General features: G+C 44.2%; 1 protein-coding gene across 1 annotated transcript in view; it reads right to left on the bottom strand.

The window, feature by feature from the left end:
- The window catches only part of MED13L (mediator complex subunit 13-like), a 238,311-nt gene that overhangs the window by 131,580 nt on the left and 87,939 nt on the right, over positions 1-18,792 (bottom strand). The window contains exon 4 of the mRNA XM_015413416.1: positions 6,902-6,985. Within this exon, the coding sequence (XP_015268902.1) occupies positions 6,902-6,985 (84 nt within the window). The remainder of the gene's footprint in view (positions 1-6,901; positions 6,986-18,792) is intronic.

Genomic DNA, 18,792 nt, shown 5'->3' on the forward strand with positions numbered 1-18,792 from the left:
GGTCCAGGGATGGACAAATGGTTTTGAGACCCTGACCTCAGTGCTCTCTGGGGAACATGCAGGGAAAGGTTCGTCAGGTAGGCAGGCCCCAGACCAGATAGGGCTTTAGAGGTCAAAATCAGCACCTTGAAGCGAATCCAGTATGCTATTGGCAGCCAGTGCAATGCCATTCGCACAGGCTGGATGTGCTCCCACATAGGGAGACCAATCAACACCCTGGCTGCCGCATTTTGCACCAGCTGCAGCTTCTGCAGTTGTGACAAGGGCAGGCCCATGTAGAGAGCATTGCAATAGTCTAGTCCTGAGGTGACCATTGCGTGAATCTGTTGCCAGATCACTGCATTCGAGGAAGGGAACCAACTGCCTGAGGAACTGAAGATGGTAAAAGGCTGCCATGGCAGTGGCTGCTACTTGGGCTTCCATCATTAAGGAGACATCCAAGAGCACTCCCAAACTCCTAACCCTCAGCGTTGGCACCAATAGTCCCCCATTGAAGGCCGGTAGTGGGATCCCTACCCCCGGTCCACTCCGACTCAGGCAGAGGACCTCCGTCTTCATCGGATCCAATTTCAATCAGCTCAGTCTAAGCCAACCAGCCATGTCCTGTAGCGCCCAGTCCAGATCTTCCGGGGGGAGAGTGGGACTGGCCGCCCAACAACAGATATAGCTGGGTGTCATCCACATATTCGTGACACCCTAGCCCATGCTGCCGGGCAATCTGGGCAAGGGGGCACATGTAGATGCTGAATAACATTGGGGAGAGCACTGCCCCTTGAAGCACTCCGCAGACTTCTGTTCCCCGTGTGCCACCCTTTGTCCCTGACCATGGAGAAAGGAGACAAGCCATTGCAAGGCAAGCCTCTGCACCCCCATGTCAGCGAGGCAGTGGGTCAGTAGACAATAGTCGACCGTGTTGAACGTCGCCAACAGATCCAACAGCAACAGCACCACCATCCCACCCTGATACAGATGCCTCCGGAGGTCATCTGTGAGGGCAACCAGTGCCATCTCCATCCCATGGCCTGGGCAGAAGCCAGACTGGAAAGGGTCTAGCATGGAAGTGTCATCCATAAAGCTCTGCAACTGTATCGCCGCCGCCCTCTCAATTAATTTGCTCAAATTGGGCAAACTGGAAACTGGCTGGTAATTCACCAATACAGCTGGATCCAGATATATTTTTTTTTAGGAGAGGGAGGACCATTGCTTCCTTGAGTGCCCCCGGGACCATGAGGCCAGAGAGGGACTTGTTAGTAATATCCCTAATGGTACCACGGAACCCCTCACAACCAGCTTTAATTAGCCATGAGGGGCACGGGTCAAGGCTGCATGTGGTTGGACGTACTGTTGAGAGCAGTCTGTTGACTTCCTCTAGACTGAGTAAACTGAAATAATCCAAAATCAGACTAGAAGACGTGCACGGAGCCTCAAGTTCGCTCACTGTCTCAACTGTGGCTTACAAACTATCAAGTATTATCATTTCCCATGGCACAACCATAAAGGACCGTTGATAATATGCTGACAGTATTTACCCGCACTTCAAAAAAAAATACACACACACAAGTTGGGAGCAATGATCATAAATAAATTCAGCTATTCCCAAACACAAGGGCGAAAAGTCTTGTGAAGATTATTATTTCAGTGAAGGTTCCTAAAATAAGGGCTTCCTGAATTTTTTTTAAAAAATCAGCAACCAGAGACATTAAAGAAGGTGGAACTTGTGTGCGTTCTAGGGAGCTGAAATACTGTGAAGTTTTCAGGAACAGCCGCTGCTCCATCCATGGAAATATATATGGAAATATGCAAAGACACACAGTGAAATAAATGTCTTTCACAGCAACCGGAGAAGAAACAGAAAATAAGGAGAGGCTTACAAACCATTTCTGCATTTTGAGCAAAATAATCCTCCCATACTTCAGAAGTTTGTGCTCAGTAAAAAAGAACATACAAGGCATGTAGATTGAGCCAGATTATTTGAAGCTGTAAACATCTACAAAAAATACTTTCAGAGATGACATACTAGATGAAAGGAATGCAGACTGCAATCTTCTAGCCAGCACATTCCCACATTCCAGAAATGCATTATCTTGTTCAGCAGTGCCTCTGTGGGATCTCCCTGGCTGTTATTTGCAACAAACGGAGAAGTTATTCTTCTTTCAATATGGCATGTTAAAAATCACAGAGCATGTTGCCACAGCTTTTACTACCAGAGATGCAAAGCTGGAGTCAAAAGTGCAATGAAGGAACTGTAGTCTCAGGGGCAAACCCAACCTTTTAGACAGAATAAGCTGAATTCATAATAAAATGCTAGATTGGCAGAAACGCTGCAACCAGAAGAAACTGAAAACTCTCTTCACAGCTGGGGGCGCAAACACAACACAATATCAAAAACTAATCAGTTTTGCTATTTTCATTTCAATTTCAAAAACATATAAGAATCAGAGTAGTTACTGCCCGAGGCTTTTAAGAATAAAAACAAAATTATTCATAGTTTGTCACCATGGCCTAGAATATCCTGTCAATGGTTATACAGGTGAACTTGTACTCCTCTACCAATTATTTCTATGTTGTTTAGTAAACACATGCTGCTTTCTGTATTTCTGTCATGTTCAGAACAGTTACAAATGAGTTCGGCAAAAATAAACTATAGTAAAAATCACTCTTGAGTGATGTGAAGAACCTTCCTTTGTGATTTCAACTCACAGCTAACTTAAGGTGACCCCATAAAACAAGAGACAACCAGAGGTGGTTTGCTACTGTCTGCCTCTATGTAGCAATCCTAAACTTCCTAGGTGGTCTCCCATCCTTGGTGGGCTACCATTCAAGTACCAACCAGTGCTGCTTCTAAGCTGTGGAGCAAAAATTCTACTTTGTGAGCTAACTGGCATTAAAGTTGTGAGAGAGCGATTTGGCTACGATATAAATTAGTTTGCTCTGGAGCCATCCTTCCTGAGTTAAGACCAAAATGTGTGAGCCAGAGGCTAAAAAACTGTGAGCTAGCTCACACTAACTCAGCTTAGAGGGAACACTGCCAACCAGTACTTAGCTTTTGAGCCTGGGCTGCCCTGGGCTACTCAAATCACAGCATAAAGAACCTTAGTTTCAGTTAATTGGCAAGTATACACACACTACAGATCTGCTGTGGTAATATCAATGATACTGTAATTCCTAACATTTCCATTAAACTTCAACTATTTTCCTAGTAGCCTTAAAAAAAAACTAGATAAGGAATATATGGTCCACCCAGTAAATTGTACATTTAACGTCTCTTTCCACTTGTCCTAATAATTCTTCACTTCATACATTGATAAAATATTGAGCAGCAGCAATTAAAAAAAAAGATGCAAGAAAGAGCAGTCCATTTTTTAAAAAAGTATTTATACACAAACCCCAAATGAAGTAATTGATTGTGTTTGCCACAGCTGGCTGATCACAGCTTGGCATGTTTCAGGTACAGTTTATGGTGACTGATGGGCACAAAAGCCAAACATACAAACTGCTTTCCTTTGATAGGTTCAAAACAGAAGCTCTAGTTTTAAAAGTCATTTATACAGTACCATGTAAGTAAAAAAGTTTAATACCTTAGAGCGGTATGGGCTGGGGATTCCCCAGGGAGCTGTGGAGTTATTGCAAAGGATCCGTGAATCCATCCAGCATGGGCAAATTTCTCCCACCTGTGCCATCTCCCTCAGCTCACCTCCATGGTGGCCATAGCACCCCCCACCCCATATCTGTGCTGGGCCAGCTAACAGATAGGCTCCATTTACCAGCCAGCTTGCTACAGTACAGCCATACCTCCCCAACTAGGTCCACCTGCTCCAAACCCCCAACTACTAGGCAGCAGGATGGGGGGAGCAGGCAAATATCCATTGATCGTGCCTGGATTCAGCATAGCCTAACAATTTTTTCCACAAGGAGCATTTTGTATTTCTTTTATTCACTATTTGTGTTAGATTCGGATCCCTGTGAGCTCCTTCGGGAGGAGAGTTAAAATCAAAATATATAAGGATCTAGTCCATGGGGTCGCGAAGAGTCGGACTTGACTGTGCGACTGAACAACAAATTGTCTGTCAAGGACTGAAAGCTCACAGTGCATCCAAACAACTTCCCATATGTAGAGACTAATTGCTAATTGTGTTAAGAAAACTCCAAACTATATAAAAACATATGAAGCTTTCTTATGCCATGTCAAGTCACTGGTCTGTACTGTCTATGTTCCAATCCGAGCAAAAGCTGCAAAACTGTACCAGCCACCTCATTAAATGACTCAGTATAATGAATAAGCAAATATAGCTACTTTAGACTGAATAAGTAATATGACTCATAGAGATGTGAAGGCCCGGAAAAATTCGGGGGGGAAACGGGTTTTTTTCCTTTTTTTCCTGAAGACTTTTTGTTTTTTTCCGAAAAATTGAAAAAAGAAAAAAGAAAAAAACTGATCATGGAACGTTTTATTTTAACATGATGAATAAAATATTTTAAGACAAGGTGTTCAAATATTTTCCAAATAATTTCTAAAATATATATATATATGGCATCAGATTGATCTAATTTCTGTGCACTGAGGACAAGCAAGTCCTAGGTTACAAACTGAACTCTCCAATGCAAGAACAAGATGCATTTCTTCCTTTAGGAGGTGTGATTGTCAGAAGAAAATAAAAAAGTTTCAGTTTTGTTTTTGCATGTGGGTGGGTATTCTGTTTGTAATAATTGTTTGGATACACTATATTTTTAATATGCTAGTTGTAATAATTTCATGCCAAGTAAAAATGTCCATAGTCATTCCTAAAGTAACAGAATGACTTTCAATCTAGAAAAGACAAAAGAAATGCTAATGTAGCATTTTTTTTTTCAATTTTTCCGAAAATTTCCATTCCCCCCCAAAAAAAACTTGGAAAAAAACTTCAAAATTTCCAGAAATTTTACATCTCTACTCATATATACATGTAGTATTACTGTTTTTCAAATGTACGTAGATGCTGTTGTGACTAATAAAATACAACTTCATTTAAATCATTACTGAATTCATAATAGCTTTTGTCATTATGTATATTCTCAGTCAACGGATACTAATACTGTAACTACTATTATATGGGGTCTGCGAAATTTTCTTGCCCTGACCTGGATAGCCCAGGCAAGCCCAATCTCGTCAGATCTCGGATGCTAAGCAGAGCCGACCCTGGCAAGTATTTGGATGGGAGACCTCCCAAGAATACCAGAGCCAGGAGCAATGCTCCCTCTAAGCTGTGGAGTCGTATGTGCAAAAATTCTACTTTATGAGCTACTGGCATTAAAGTTGTGAGCGAGCAATTTAGCTACAGCATAAATTATTTTGCTGTGGAGCCCTCCTTCCTGAGCTAAGACAAAAATGTGTGAGCTGGAAGCTAAAAAACTGTGAGCTAGCTCACACTAACTCAGCTTAGAGGTAATAATGGCCAGGAGGCAGATTCTGGCTTTCAAGCCTCTTTTCTGATCGTCCTTCATGCCCCAGTAGGAGTCGCCAGAGGTCACCATGACTTCCAGGCACGAGTATACACACATACACACACACACACACAATGCAAAAATTCCCAAAACAGGATCTCTCTTACTTGAAAAGGTTGGGAACCACTGCCTTAGACACTATTGGGATTTTAAAAAACAAAAGCAAAGGTGGTATATCATATAATTTATTTTATTCTAATGATTCCATCTGGGACAACATCAGCAACCAGTCTGCCTTTGATTTATAGCTGTTTCTTAGCTTAATAGTTACACAGCATTTTGTTTGGGAAGATTTAACACATTTTGCTTTCATACCAAGGGTATAACCATATTCTGGTTCCCATCTGGATTCTCTGGAGATTCAAATGTTTTTGGATGATTGGCTTTCCTGTTTTGGACCTGGATATTGAACTTCTGCACACTCAACAAAAATCACAGTCCTGTTCATTGATCAACATTTGAGGACCTAAAGCCTTTACATCAGTCAGCTTCTGTAGTCTTGCAGCTAGGAAGGTATTGCTATCAAGCAAAACTTCCCAACAAGTGCAAGAAATCTGAATGTGTTAACACTGGGGCAAGTTGTCTTGAGTGGTATGAACTAAACTTCACTTCATCCACTAACTGGGGGGCACCAACTGTGTTTCTCTCAAGCACACAGATCCCTCAAAGGTTCGAACCAATCAGACTTGAATACAGGATCTAAATTTAAATCTTGATTTCTACTTGTATGTTCTACTAGTATATTTGATTTGATCTACTAGTATATTGGATTTTATGCATGGGCTTTCGCCCCTTGTAAGCCGCCCTGAGCCCGTTTGCGGGGAGGGCGGTGTAAAAATGCCTAAATAAATAAATAAAACAGAGTTGAGACAAACCCTTCTCTGTAGAGCGCACTGAAGCTATAATGTAAACCTGGGAGTCATAAGTCCCAAAGTGAGAGATGAACTTTGTTCTACCCAGAGGTTTAAGTCACGTTCTCCAGGGAAAGGAAGAGGTCTTCTACTCACTGTACTCCGGCAAGATGGGATATAAATTGAAAGTAAATAAATCTGGGACAAAAATGTAAGCAACATTTCCCTCCGTTTCTTAAATGACCTGGGTCAAAAGAAATGGCAGCATTCAACTCTTCAATCTAATGAGAAATATCTAAGAAGCTTCTTGCAGCCTTTCCCAAAGTCCTGCCTTAAAGTAAGAAATAAAGCCCTGATGCTGACAAAACCTGCTTCAAGTGCTGCAAATGAGGGTTGGAGAGAGATTAAAAATGATAATTTTGTGCTCAGTAACATGATCAACAAGACCTCATTATTAAATGACACCACAGGGAGTCAAAATGTTTCACATTTCTCAGCATAAGCAATAAAAAGGCCATAAGAATTCTGACTGTCATGGCAGTTTATTTCAAAGTACAAAGATAGTTTACCTTTTATTAATGGGCTTTTCATCTTTCTCATATGGCCGAATGAACCATTTTCCAATCCTCACAAAGTTCTTATCCATCAGGCATCTGAAAACAAATCACAATAGCACTTATTCAGCAACTGCTGAAAATATTAAGACTCAACAGCAAACAGTCTCCACTGTGTCAAGCTTGTATATTTCACATGTGGAACCCTTCATAATTTTGTCAGTTCTGCATTTACATGAATATCAGTATCTCTTGCCTGGCCTTTCTTATTAGCCATCCCCCTCATGAAACTCATTGCGTGATATCCTCCTATCAGCTTCTAACACTGCAATCCCAAATGAATGAATGAACCTGGAGCTACTTCATACTGATTGCAACAGAACTTCCTTTTCCAGGAAGTATGCATACTATCACAGCCTTGGTTGATGCAAAAATTATTAATCTGAGAAAACCAAATATTTAACCTTTTAAATGTGCACAAGAAACATCCTTTAGTTTACTCTCTGGCTGCCAAAACAAATAGAAAACAAATCATCATGTCAATTTGGTACTGCATCATTCAATATTAAGCAAATCGGATTTCTAGCATTAAATTCAGGAAACATGAGATACTGTGTCATTAAAGCCAATAATTCTTTGTTCCTAGAAGTGGTTATACTTTTAAAGATACAACAATGATGGCATTGATTAGGGGAGAAGACAGAAAAGCAGATATGTGCAAAAAACAGTTTACAATCAAAAGAGAAGCATGTTAGGACAAACCAAACTTCCCTAAGCAATTTACAAAAGACCCTTTTGCAGCCTTTCAGATGAAGGTGACTTCACACTTGAATGCTGAGAGCTTGTTCAAATCCATGATTGCCCAGGGATAGGATCCTGTCAAATTTTTGCCTACTGGAGACAACACTCCAGATGGGAACTGGGAGCCATTTTATTTATAGTTAGATTTGAGCCCATATTTATAAACCACCTTGCACAAAAAAAGGTTCCCACGGTGGCTTACAATAGGGCAAATGAACATAAGTAAAATCTGACTAGTTTTAAAAACTTTTGATTCAGTAAGGAACCTAAACAAAAATAGTGATGGCCAAACAAACAGACCAGAATAAGCAGACAAACAGCAAGAATGGCTTGCTACACCCAATCTGTTTAGGTGCAACAATAAGACAAACAAAAGGACTCAACTTTTCTTTCCTCAAAATAGATGAGACACTGTGCATGCTGAACTTCCAAGAGGGAACTTCAAACATAAACAAATAGATGACTGACAGACAGACAGATAGGCAGACAGAGAGAGAGAGAGAATGAGAGAGAATGAGAATGAATCTACATGCTTTGGCTTGCGATCCTGAAAGAAGTGCCTTTCTGTATAGCATGCTTTGATGCAAATACAAAGGTGGGCAAATTATAGCCAAAGGAGCCACATCTAGCCTGCAGACATTTTCCATGCAGCCCCCACGCTGCTGATGGAGCATGTCCACTGGATTGTGGCATCCGCTGATAAGATTAAAAAAACTGTTAATGAGTGCCATTAGAAGTCATTAAACATAGCAGAGTGGGAAAGAAGAATACAACTGGGTATCTGCACACAATAGCCAGCAGTAAGGGAGGTGTACAGCATCTGACTTGCATTCAGATGGCCCCAGGTTCCATTCCCTGAAAGCTCCTGTTAAAAGAATCAGATGGTGTGAAAGACCCTCTGAAGAAGGAGGAGGAGATTGGACTTATACCCTGCCCTTCACTACCCAAATGAGTCTCAGAGCACTTTACAATCTCCTTTTCCTTCCCCTCTCCACAACAGACACAAGGTGGGGCTGAGAGAGCTCTTTTGAAAACTGCTTGTGAAAGAACAGCTTGGGTAACTGACCCAAGGTCACACCAGCAGCTGCATGTGGAGAAGAGGGGAATCAAACTCAGTTCTCCCAGATTAAAGTCCGCACTCCTAAGCACTACACCAAACTAGCTCTCCTGGAGATCTTCTAGTCAGAGCAGACAATACTGACCTTGATAGAATAAAGGTCTGATTCAGTATAAAACAGCTTCATATGTGTGCCTTTGGGGCTCCCAAAAACCACCAGCTTGCCTGAATGTAAACATGGGTGAGCCAGATGTGACTTGGAACTGCCAGTGCTGCAACAAAAACAGCTGCTTATCAGATTTTGCACCTAAATGCTACTGAGAATCTGAGTTACAATACTTACCAGCAGCAACTTTATTATTTAATGTTTTGAGTGAGGGGCCATGGCTCAGTGTAAGAGCCTCTGCTTTACATGCAGAAGGCTGCAGGTTCAATTTCTGGCATCTCCAGTTAAAAGGATCAGCTAGTAGGTGATGGGAAAAGCCCTCAGCCCTCTGAGACCCTGGAGAGCTGTTGCCAGCCTGAGTAGGCATTACTGACTTGGATGGACTGATAGCCTGACTCCGTATAAGGCAGCTTCCTGTGTAGCATCCAGAAGGTCCCGGGTTCATTCCCCAGGATCGCCAGTTAAAATGATCAGGCAGTAGGAGATGTGAAAGACTTCTAGCTGAGATTCTGGAAAGCTGCTCCTAGTCTGAGTAGACAATGAATATGATGGACCAAGGGGTCCAATTCAGTATAAGGCAGTTTCAGGTGCAATGCCCACAGCTGGTATCAAATTTAACAACCCTACAGAAACATGGTCAAAATAAGTCTAAACTAGAAGAGACTGGCAGACTAATGTGCCAATTTAGGTCGAACAAATCAAGAACCTGAAGACAGGAGTACAATATTATGAAGAATCCGCAGCACTATAGAATAGCTCCAGAACAGGAAATAACAGAGCAAGTTGTAGCCATGGTCTTTACATGGTAGGTGTATACTCCTGCTTATGAGCACAAGAAGAATAGCCCATTCATCAGAAAATGCAACTGGCATAAAAATCTGTTGGGATTCTTTGATTCAGGGTCGATAGTCGTATTGCAAACACAAGAGCCACACTTAGTAAAAGAAAAATATCTTTACTATAAAACAAAATAAAACATGGGTATGGTACTTTGGATAAAAGAAATAAAATAAAAGTTACATGCTTGCAGTTACTCTCAGTAATAAATGTTAACAGCTGCATCTTTCTATCTCTCTTGGCTTCTAGAAGGGAACTAACTCTTTGGTTTACACAAAGGGCCATAAACCTTGTGAACACATTGCTAGATCAAAGCATTTCCACAAACAAGTTGTTAGTTGACCAATACAAAGGTTACAGGTCACTTCATTAGGATAAACAACTTCCACAAACTTTCCCTGTAACGTAACATCCTGTTTGCTAACAAACAACATTTAACTCTGTAATGGCTGAAGTATAAGGAACTTGCAATTCCAACAAAAGCTGATTCTAATGAGAAGGACAACAAAACTGGCTTTGCCATCAGAATATGTTTTCTAGAGACATGTTCCAAAGGCAAAAATCACAAAACACACATACCACACATACAACAAAAAGGCAAAAACAGCAGCAAAGTTCCCTCCCCTCAGTCTTGTTGTGTCCCTCAGGGAACTGCAGCAACATCCCAGACACAAGGAGCCCCAAAAGGAATGTAGTTTCCCCAAGCCCATTCATTGAAGAACAACAGTTCAGAGAGTTTCTCTGATTCTTGGGATTCTGCTGCTGCATTTTTCTAGGCTCCTAAACTGTGACATCAACGGGAAGAAAGACTCCACGACTACAAATACATGGTATGTTTAGGAATAATGAAAGGTGCTATGGTAAAGTTACTTATTGCTATGCAAGCTCTACCCTGACCTGTACAGTCCAGACTAGCCCCATCTTGTCAGATCTTGGAAGCAAAGCAGGGTTGGCCCTAGTTAGTACTTGGATGGGAGACTAACAAGGAAGTCAAGGGTTGCTACACAAACACAGGCAATGGCAAACCAGCTCTGTTCGCATTCTTGCCTTGAAAACCCTACAGGGTTGCCTTAATTAATTAATTCACAGTCGGAAGCGACTTTACAGCACTTACAGGCACGCACACACACACACAAAAAAACCAAACCCCTATATAGTGGAACATGTTTGTTTAAACGCAACTTCCACTGAAATCTGTGACTTTATTTCCAAGAAAAAATGCTCAGAATTCAGGCAGCCATTGACAGTGACGTAAATCATTCTGTCAAGTCCTTCCCTGGGTGGAATTAAAACATGCATCCAAACTGCCAATCAGAATGCAATCTCAAGGTTCCCAATTGAATTAAACAAAACACACTGCAATTTTTTCCACTTTCACCTGTGCTAACAAAAAATGCACTTTGAGAATGGACCACTGAACACTTACTGTGAAGTGTCCTTCTCCTCTGAGGAAAGGAGGGCATCTTGGTTCCCTCCCTCCTTTCCCACCCTCCTTTCACGGAGACAAGAACTAGATTTTATCTCTTCCTGTCTGTGATGGGAGTCACAGAGACCACTGGCCCTCTTGACCAAAGTGATCACAACTAAAAACACTGTCTTGAAAGTAAGAAGGTGGTGATCAGTAGTTGCTAGGGTCAGGTTCCGCCCAGGAACAAGGGGCTTCTGAGGAGCGTGGAGCAACAACATGCCTCTGAGGAGCAATCTGGCAGTCCAGTGTGAAAACAAAGTGCTGCCATCAATTAGGCAAGATGGCAGCTAAATAAACTTTCAGGAATGAGAATCCCAGTCCGAACTCCTGCAAGGAAACTAGATACAACAGAACAGCCAATGAGGCTGTCTTCAGGTCTATCTGTCCAGAGGCCACGTAGAGGGGGAAACGGGTCCACTTCACCTGATGGGTCCAGCGAATGGAAGGCTTTCTAGCATTCAGTAGTATATGTGATGGACCCATGGTGAAAACACTAGGGCACTTTTCTCCACGTTGTCAGTTTGAAGACGCCAAGGTTGTGGTGGAGAACCCTGCCCTGCTGCTGCGACAGCAGATCCAGAGCCAGAGAGAACCGCAGGTATGTATTGTTGGGTAGATTTAGAAGATGCTGAAACCAAGGTTGCCAGGGCCACCAAGGAGTCACCAAAATGCAGTGGGTCTGATCATGGATGATCTTCGGAACCACTCACTGTATCACAGGATACAGGAGGGGGGGGGGGGAAATAATCTATCTGTTGAACGATGTAAGAAGGCATCCCCCGAGAACCCATTCTGAGCTGGTCCCTGGCTGAAGAAAACACAGCATTTGGAATTCTCCCTGGTAGCAAAAGCACTGACCTCTGGGTGACCAAAGGCCTCAAAAACTGGAGTGAGGAAGCTCAGATTCAGGGCCCATTAGTTCTTGTTGGAAACTGTTCAGCTGAGTAGGTCTGCCTGAGTGTTCCAGACATCTGGAACATGGACAGCAGTGAGGAGGACCTGTTGGTCCAGACACAATTGCCAAAGATCCAAGGCATGTGTGCAAAGCTTTGCTGACGCGGTCCCTCCCTGTTTCTTTATGTAGTACATGGTTGCCACGTTGTCAGTAGCAACCTGAACTACCTGACCTGCTATTGCAGGAAGGAACTATTTCAGAGCCCAAAGCCACCCCCAAGAGCTCCAGCAGTTTATGTGGAGACATCGTTCCAGTGAAGTCCACTGCCCGTGGGCGTGAAGGGCCTCACAATGGGCTCCCCAACCCCAGAGCAAGGCATCTGTGGACAGAAGAATCTCTGGTGCTTTAGTCAAAAAAGCATGCTCCTCAAGAGATTATTGAGAGAAGTCCACCATTATAGAGCGGAAAGGATGCCCAACGGGATGGACAGCATCATGGTCTGGAAGCGGTGCCAGGGCCTGAAATGACATATGAACCAGAGTTGTAGAGGACTCATATGCAGACATGTGTAGAGGACCACAAACATAGTAGAGACCATAAGCCCTAAAAGGCACTGGATGGATCTTGCCAGTGCCTGAAGTGCCATCTGCAGCATGGAGGCCCTGTCTACGGGCAGGTATGCTCGCTGATCGGTGGTATGAAGTCTTTCACCAATAAACTAGAGAATCTGCGAGGGATGGAGAGATGACTTGTTCAGGTTCATGCAGAGTTCCAGCCTGATTAAAAGATCAAGGGTCGCCCGGATATGGTACTCCAGTTGATGTCGAGATTGGGAAACCAGGAGCCAGTCATCTATATAAGTATACCATGATCCCCTGCCATCTCAGAGCTGCTGCCACCACTGCCAGGCATTTGATGAATACGCGGGGAGAAGACAAGAGGCTGAAGGGGAGCAGGCCCATAGCTACAGTGGGGCTATTCAGGGCTCTGCCCCCATCCTTGAAGGCATACCCCACAGGAATTTGTCCTGAAAACTCTTTAAAAAGTTTTAAAGGCATGCACTCCCACTGCTTGCGCCTGCTGAGCAGTTGTGGGCCACCTGGGAGGTCAGGGAGTACACTTTCTTTGCATGGGCATCCACCTTTCTCTATTCACGGTCTGTGGGTGCAGAGTGACAGAAGAATGAACTATCACTGAGTTGGATGAGCAAACTTGGAGTCTTTTTGATGGACTCTATACATCGTCTCACATCTTTTAGATGAAGATAGTACAGATGCACTCTTGTCCCAAGACTCCTTAAAGCCTTCAAGGAAGCACTGAAAGCACTGCAGCAGGGAGAAGGTTCAAATGGACAAGTTTGTGGACAATGTCAGTAACTTTAGGTGTATCCAATGTCATTTGGATTCGTAGAGCTTCAGTCATGTGTTTAATCAGGTCAAGGTAAGATTTGGAACCTTCAGTCAGGGAGAGTAACCCCTGATGAGCTACTTCGGACTCGAGAGAGATACTGATGGGCTCCTTATTTTCTGGGTCCAAACCGTCAGTTTCTATCTCAGAGGGTTCAGATAAGGGGACCTGGAAATATGTCAAAACTGTCCAAGGATCCATATGATTGGGTCCAGCCTCTCTACTGACCAAGGCCTTTGACTATGGGTTTTGACGTCAAGGTTGCTGACAGGATCAGCTCTATGAGGTGAAGTGCGGGTGGTTGATCCATTCTATAATTGCGATGGTGAGAGGCAGAGTCCGATGCCTGAGGGATCTTAGTGGAATGGCGATGGCGAGCGTCTGAATAGGCAGAATCCTGGAAAGATGATCGATCATGATAGTGTTAACGTTGGTGGTAAACATCCTGGTAACAGTGACCTGAAGACCTCGAAGGCAAACAAGGGCCATAGGAGCACTCAGGTCCAAAACGCAGACAAAGCAGATGCACCGATGATGAACTTGACTGGCTAGGCTTCCCATGGTAGATGGGAGATCGACCTTTGGCACTTACCGTGAGGCGTCCTTCTCCTCTGAGGTCAGGAGGACATCTCCATGGGTTATTCTCACCGTGCCTTTAGGGAGGCAGGAAATAGTTTTTTCTCCTTCCTGTAGGGGCCTCCAGAATAGCCCATCCCCAGTTCTGGGACTCCGAAAGCCGTATCTGCAGCCTAACTTAAATGGCCTTGCCCTACAAAATATAACTTTAAAACAGTAATTTCAACTTGTCAACAACAAACTCTGAGTATTCAAACAAACAGAGTATGGTTAAAGGAAAAGAGAAAGAAGACTCAGCACAGAGAAGGAAAGAGGATTAGAGAGAAAGATGACAGCGGGAGGGCCAAGATGTCCTCCTGACCTTAGAGGAGAAGGACCCCTCACAGTAAGTGCCAAAGGTCGTTCTCCCTCTGAGGTGGAGGACATCTCCATGGGACCTCCCAAAGCAGTGTCCCTCAGTCGGGTGGGTTGTCATCTTCCTCCAATGACACGGCGTGCTGTAGAATTCTTCTCCCAAATGCCGCATCTGCCAAAGCAATGGTGTTAATCTGGTAGTGTCTCACAAATGTAGAAATGGATGACCAAGTGGCCGCTCTGCATACTTCTTCCACCGGAGCTCTGTTGGCCAGCGCCGCATTGGTAGCCGCGCTCCTCAGGGAGAGAGCCATAATGCCACTGGGAACCTCCAGCCCTGCAACCCAGTATGCCTCTGTGATGCAGACCTTCAGAACTGAACTGATTGCTGACTTGGACATTTTGTCTCCCTTGCGCGGTGGAGAAATGTTGATGAATAGAAACTCAGACCCTAACCCTAACCCCTGGAACAGCATATCCAGAGACACTGGAAACACTAGTGATGGAAGGATCAATATCTCCTGTAGTGCCGAGAACCACGGACGACGGGCCCAACCGTGAGTTACTAGAATGACCTCTGCCCTGAGTTCCCTGATTCTGCAGATGGTTCTGGATATCAGGACAAATGGAGGAAACGCGTACATCAACCCTTGAGGCCACCTCACTGTGAGAGCGTCCATCGCCCCCGCCTCCTGATGACAATACCTGGTGAAAAACCTTGGAAGCTTCCAGTTCATTGGAGAGGCGAACAAGTCCACTAGGGGGTGACCAAGAGCCTTGGATGGAGAGACCATTCTCGATCCCCTTTATGTGTTCCGCTCTCAAGGAGATCGGCTCCGGGATCTTCCCGCGCGGCCACCGCCACAGCCTCTCCCTTGTCACCCGAGGAAAATACCTTGGGAAGTTCTTTTGCCGCCACCATGGCTGGTGTTGAACTTCCTCTTCAGGTCTGCCGACCCCTGGAAACTTCACTCCAAGACTGGAGAAGAAACAATAAGAATAAAGGAGGAAAGGAGAGAGAGGAAAAGAAGAGACAGGGCAAGGCAATGGAAAGAAAACAGGGTAAAAGTTGAGCTACAGCTAAGCCTAGCTAATCTGTGCTGCTTCTCCCTACTGAGGCAGGAACAGAACTGGGGATGGGCTACTCCGGAGGCGCCTACAGGAAGGAGAAAAAACTATTTCCTGCCTCCCTAAAGGCACAGTGGAAATAACCCATGGAGATGTCCTCCACCTCAGAGGGAGAACTTGAGGAACATCCATAGCAGCTCGAATCATGGGATGCCAGCCGTCTACAGGATCTACGAACCACCCTCAATCTCAAATGACCATCCTGGAGCACAGAGGAGTGATGCTGATCTCTAGACCTCAACCAAGCAGACCAGTTTGGTGTAGTGGTTAAGTCTGCGGACTCTGATCTGGGAGAACCGGGTTTGATTCCCCACTCCTCCACTTGCACCTGCTGGATGAGCTTGGGCAAGCCCTTGTTCTGGCATAGCTGTTCTTGAAAAAGAGCAGTTACTGTCAGAGCTCTCTCAGACCCACCTACCTCATAGGGTGTCTGTTGTGGGGACGGAAAGGGAAAGGAGTTTGCAAGCCGCTCTGAGACTCCTTTGGGTAATGAAGGGCGAATCCAATCTTTTCTTCTCTTCTTCAGTTCCAGGTATCATCTGGATGGGTACACGACGGTGGGGAGGAACTTTGTACTGAAAGGCTATGAGATAAGACTGTGATGGTAGTTTATCCCAAAGAAAGATGCCAGATGGTGGTCGGTGTTGTGGTAGACAAACCAGTGCTTTCTCCTCAGCTCCATACATGTGCAGTGGCTGCCTGCTCCCCAGAGCACACGAGAAAAGCGCAGCACAACATTTGAGGCTCTAGAACTTTCTGAACATGTGTGGGATGCACAGAGACCAGAATCCAAGGGAGCCCTGTTGGAACTTAAGCCTTCTTGGTGGCAAAAGTTAAAATCTCCTCCCTCGTGGTTTGCCTTATCATATTCATGAAGTCTGAGGAAATATTCAAGGCCCCGTGGCCAGTTACATTACCCATCTGTAGAGAGGTGCTGGGTTGTGCCACAGAGATTTGCCCCAAAGGAGGTAAATCTGTGTCCATTTGTCCTGGGGAGGAGCTGGCCTGTCTAGAACCTCCACCCGCCGAAGTAGGTGCCTCAAACTGGTCACTGCTGGAAACTGCCAGGTTAGAGTGGGCCATTAATTCTGAGGTGGGCTTCATCAAGCAAGACTTTATTGCACATTTTTGAAGCGTCGGGATGTTTATTGCACATTTTTGAAGCGCCGGGATGGCCAGTTCATTGAAGTGAGCTCGAACAAGTCGAGAACTAGGCATGCCAGCTCCTGATGCCTCCTGCTCCACAACGACAGCTGTGAGCAAGGCTGCTGTCTCCCCTTCAGAGAGGAAATCATCTCCGGACTCCTTATAGGCCATTAGTAAGATTGCGGCTGCCACCTCTGTAGTCAGCCCAAAATGGCCGTCACAATTCGCTGAGTCTCCCGCAGACTAAGTCTTTTTTGGAAGGAAGAGGAGGGGAAGACTCAAACAATATGTTAGGATTGGGAAAATAGAGAAGTAGAAGGTAAGTATTAGGAAAGGAAAGGAAGAGGAACAGAATAAAGTCTATAGGCAAAATTTTAGGAGACTAAACCTACTAAAGAGCTGTACTCTGAAGAGGAGGGTGACTCCCACCATGGACAGGAAGAGGAAAAATCTAATTCCTGCCTCCCTGAAAGAAGGGTAGGAATCACCCACCAAGATGTCCTCCATCTCAAAGGTAGAAAAATAGATATCAAGGGCTTGTGCATAAGATACCAAAACTATTATAAGACAGGAAATACAAATAACTTTTGTTGCCTTTCAACAGCAACATTCCATCAAATTACTCTGCCATTACCCACAGATCATGTCCTGGATCTTAACCAAGTGCAAACGCCATACTCTAGAAGCAAGATTAAATTTCTACACATTGAAATTAATTATAGAAAGTTGCTGAAATTTTTAAAAATGCCTTCTATGCTTCTGAAAATAAACGGTCAGAGTGCCAAATCACAAAACCAACAACAACTTGTCCAATTACCAGGTAATGCCAAAGCAAAAAAACCAAACAAACAGAAACCTTATGTCAACCAAGATGCAGCATGGCCAGCTCTCATAACCACTCTAATTAGAGAACAGAAGAATTCTCATCATTTAAAGTCATTTTAAGTTAACTTTCATTTAGAACAATGGGGTATAAATAATATAATAAATAAAATCAATAAATTGCGCACATTTCACCCATCCAATGTGAGTACTGAAACTTGTTCAGAATACCAACTGCACAAAATTTATGTAAAACTGCCAAAGGAAGAGTAATTAATAGTGCCTCATTACTGCTACCAAGCTCACATTCCCTGTTGCGAATCAATCTGGAGTCTCTAACAGAGAACATAGATCCAAACAAACAACATTTAGGATTTATACTTTAATTTTAATTCCAAGCCCTTAATTCTATTGGATTTCTAGGCCACAAATACTATTTGTTCATTTACTAAAACCTCAAGATGAACCTCTTAAAGCAGTACGGCTTATAAATGTTTTTTAAAAGAACAACCAAACTTGATCTTTGTTTGGCCATGATTTTTGTGGCTTCTATACCACATTCATTTTGCAGAGAGTGTGGGGTGGAAAGAAGCATGTTGGGGGGAAAGTGAACTTCCAGTGGGCTAACACCGCGCAATATTGACAGAAGGCAGTGGAAGTCGCGACAGCCCTGGTAGAATGAGCTCTGATAGGGCCAGGCAATGGCTGTTTGGCGATCTGGAGACGGATGAGACCCACAATCCACTTTGACAGGCGCTGGGCCATGATGTGAGTGCCCAGTCGAGCTGACGCGTAAGAGACAAACAGTTGTGAGTCTCGTCTAGTTGGGCGTGTTCTATTGAGGTAGAACAGGAGAGTCACATCCAAGGTGTGGAGCAGTTTGTCTTCCACTGATGTTGGATTTGGGGAGAAATCAGGGAGGAAGACCTCCGTCTGCAGGTGGAACTCTGACAACACCTTGGGCAGGAAGGAGATGTCTGGGACAAGGCGGACTCCATCTGGCAAAAACGACAGGTAAGAATGAGCTCTGATAGGGCCAGGCAATGGCTGTTTGGCGATCTGGAGACGGATGAGACCCACAATCCACTTTGACAGGGGCTGGGCCATGATGTGAGTGCCCAGTCGAGCTGACGCGTAAGAGACAAACAGTTGTGAGTCTCGTCTAGTTGGGCGTGTTCTATTGAGGTAGAACAGGAGAGTCACATCCAAGGTGTGGAGCAGTTTGTCTTCCACTGATGTTGGATTTGGG

This window comes from Gekko japonicus, unplaced genomic scaffold, assembly GCF_001447785.1.
Source record: "Gekko japonicus isolate JY-2015 unplaced genomic scaffold, Gekko_japonicus_V1.1 scaffold85, whole genome shotgun sequence".
NCBI lineage: Eukaryota > Metazoa > Chordata > Lepidosauria > Squamata > Gekkonidae > Gekko > Gekko japonicus.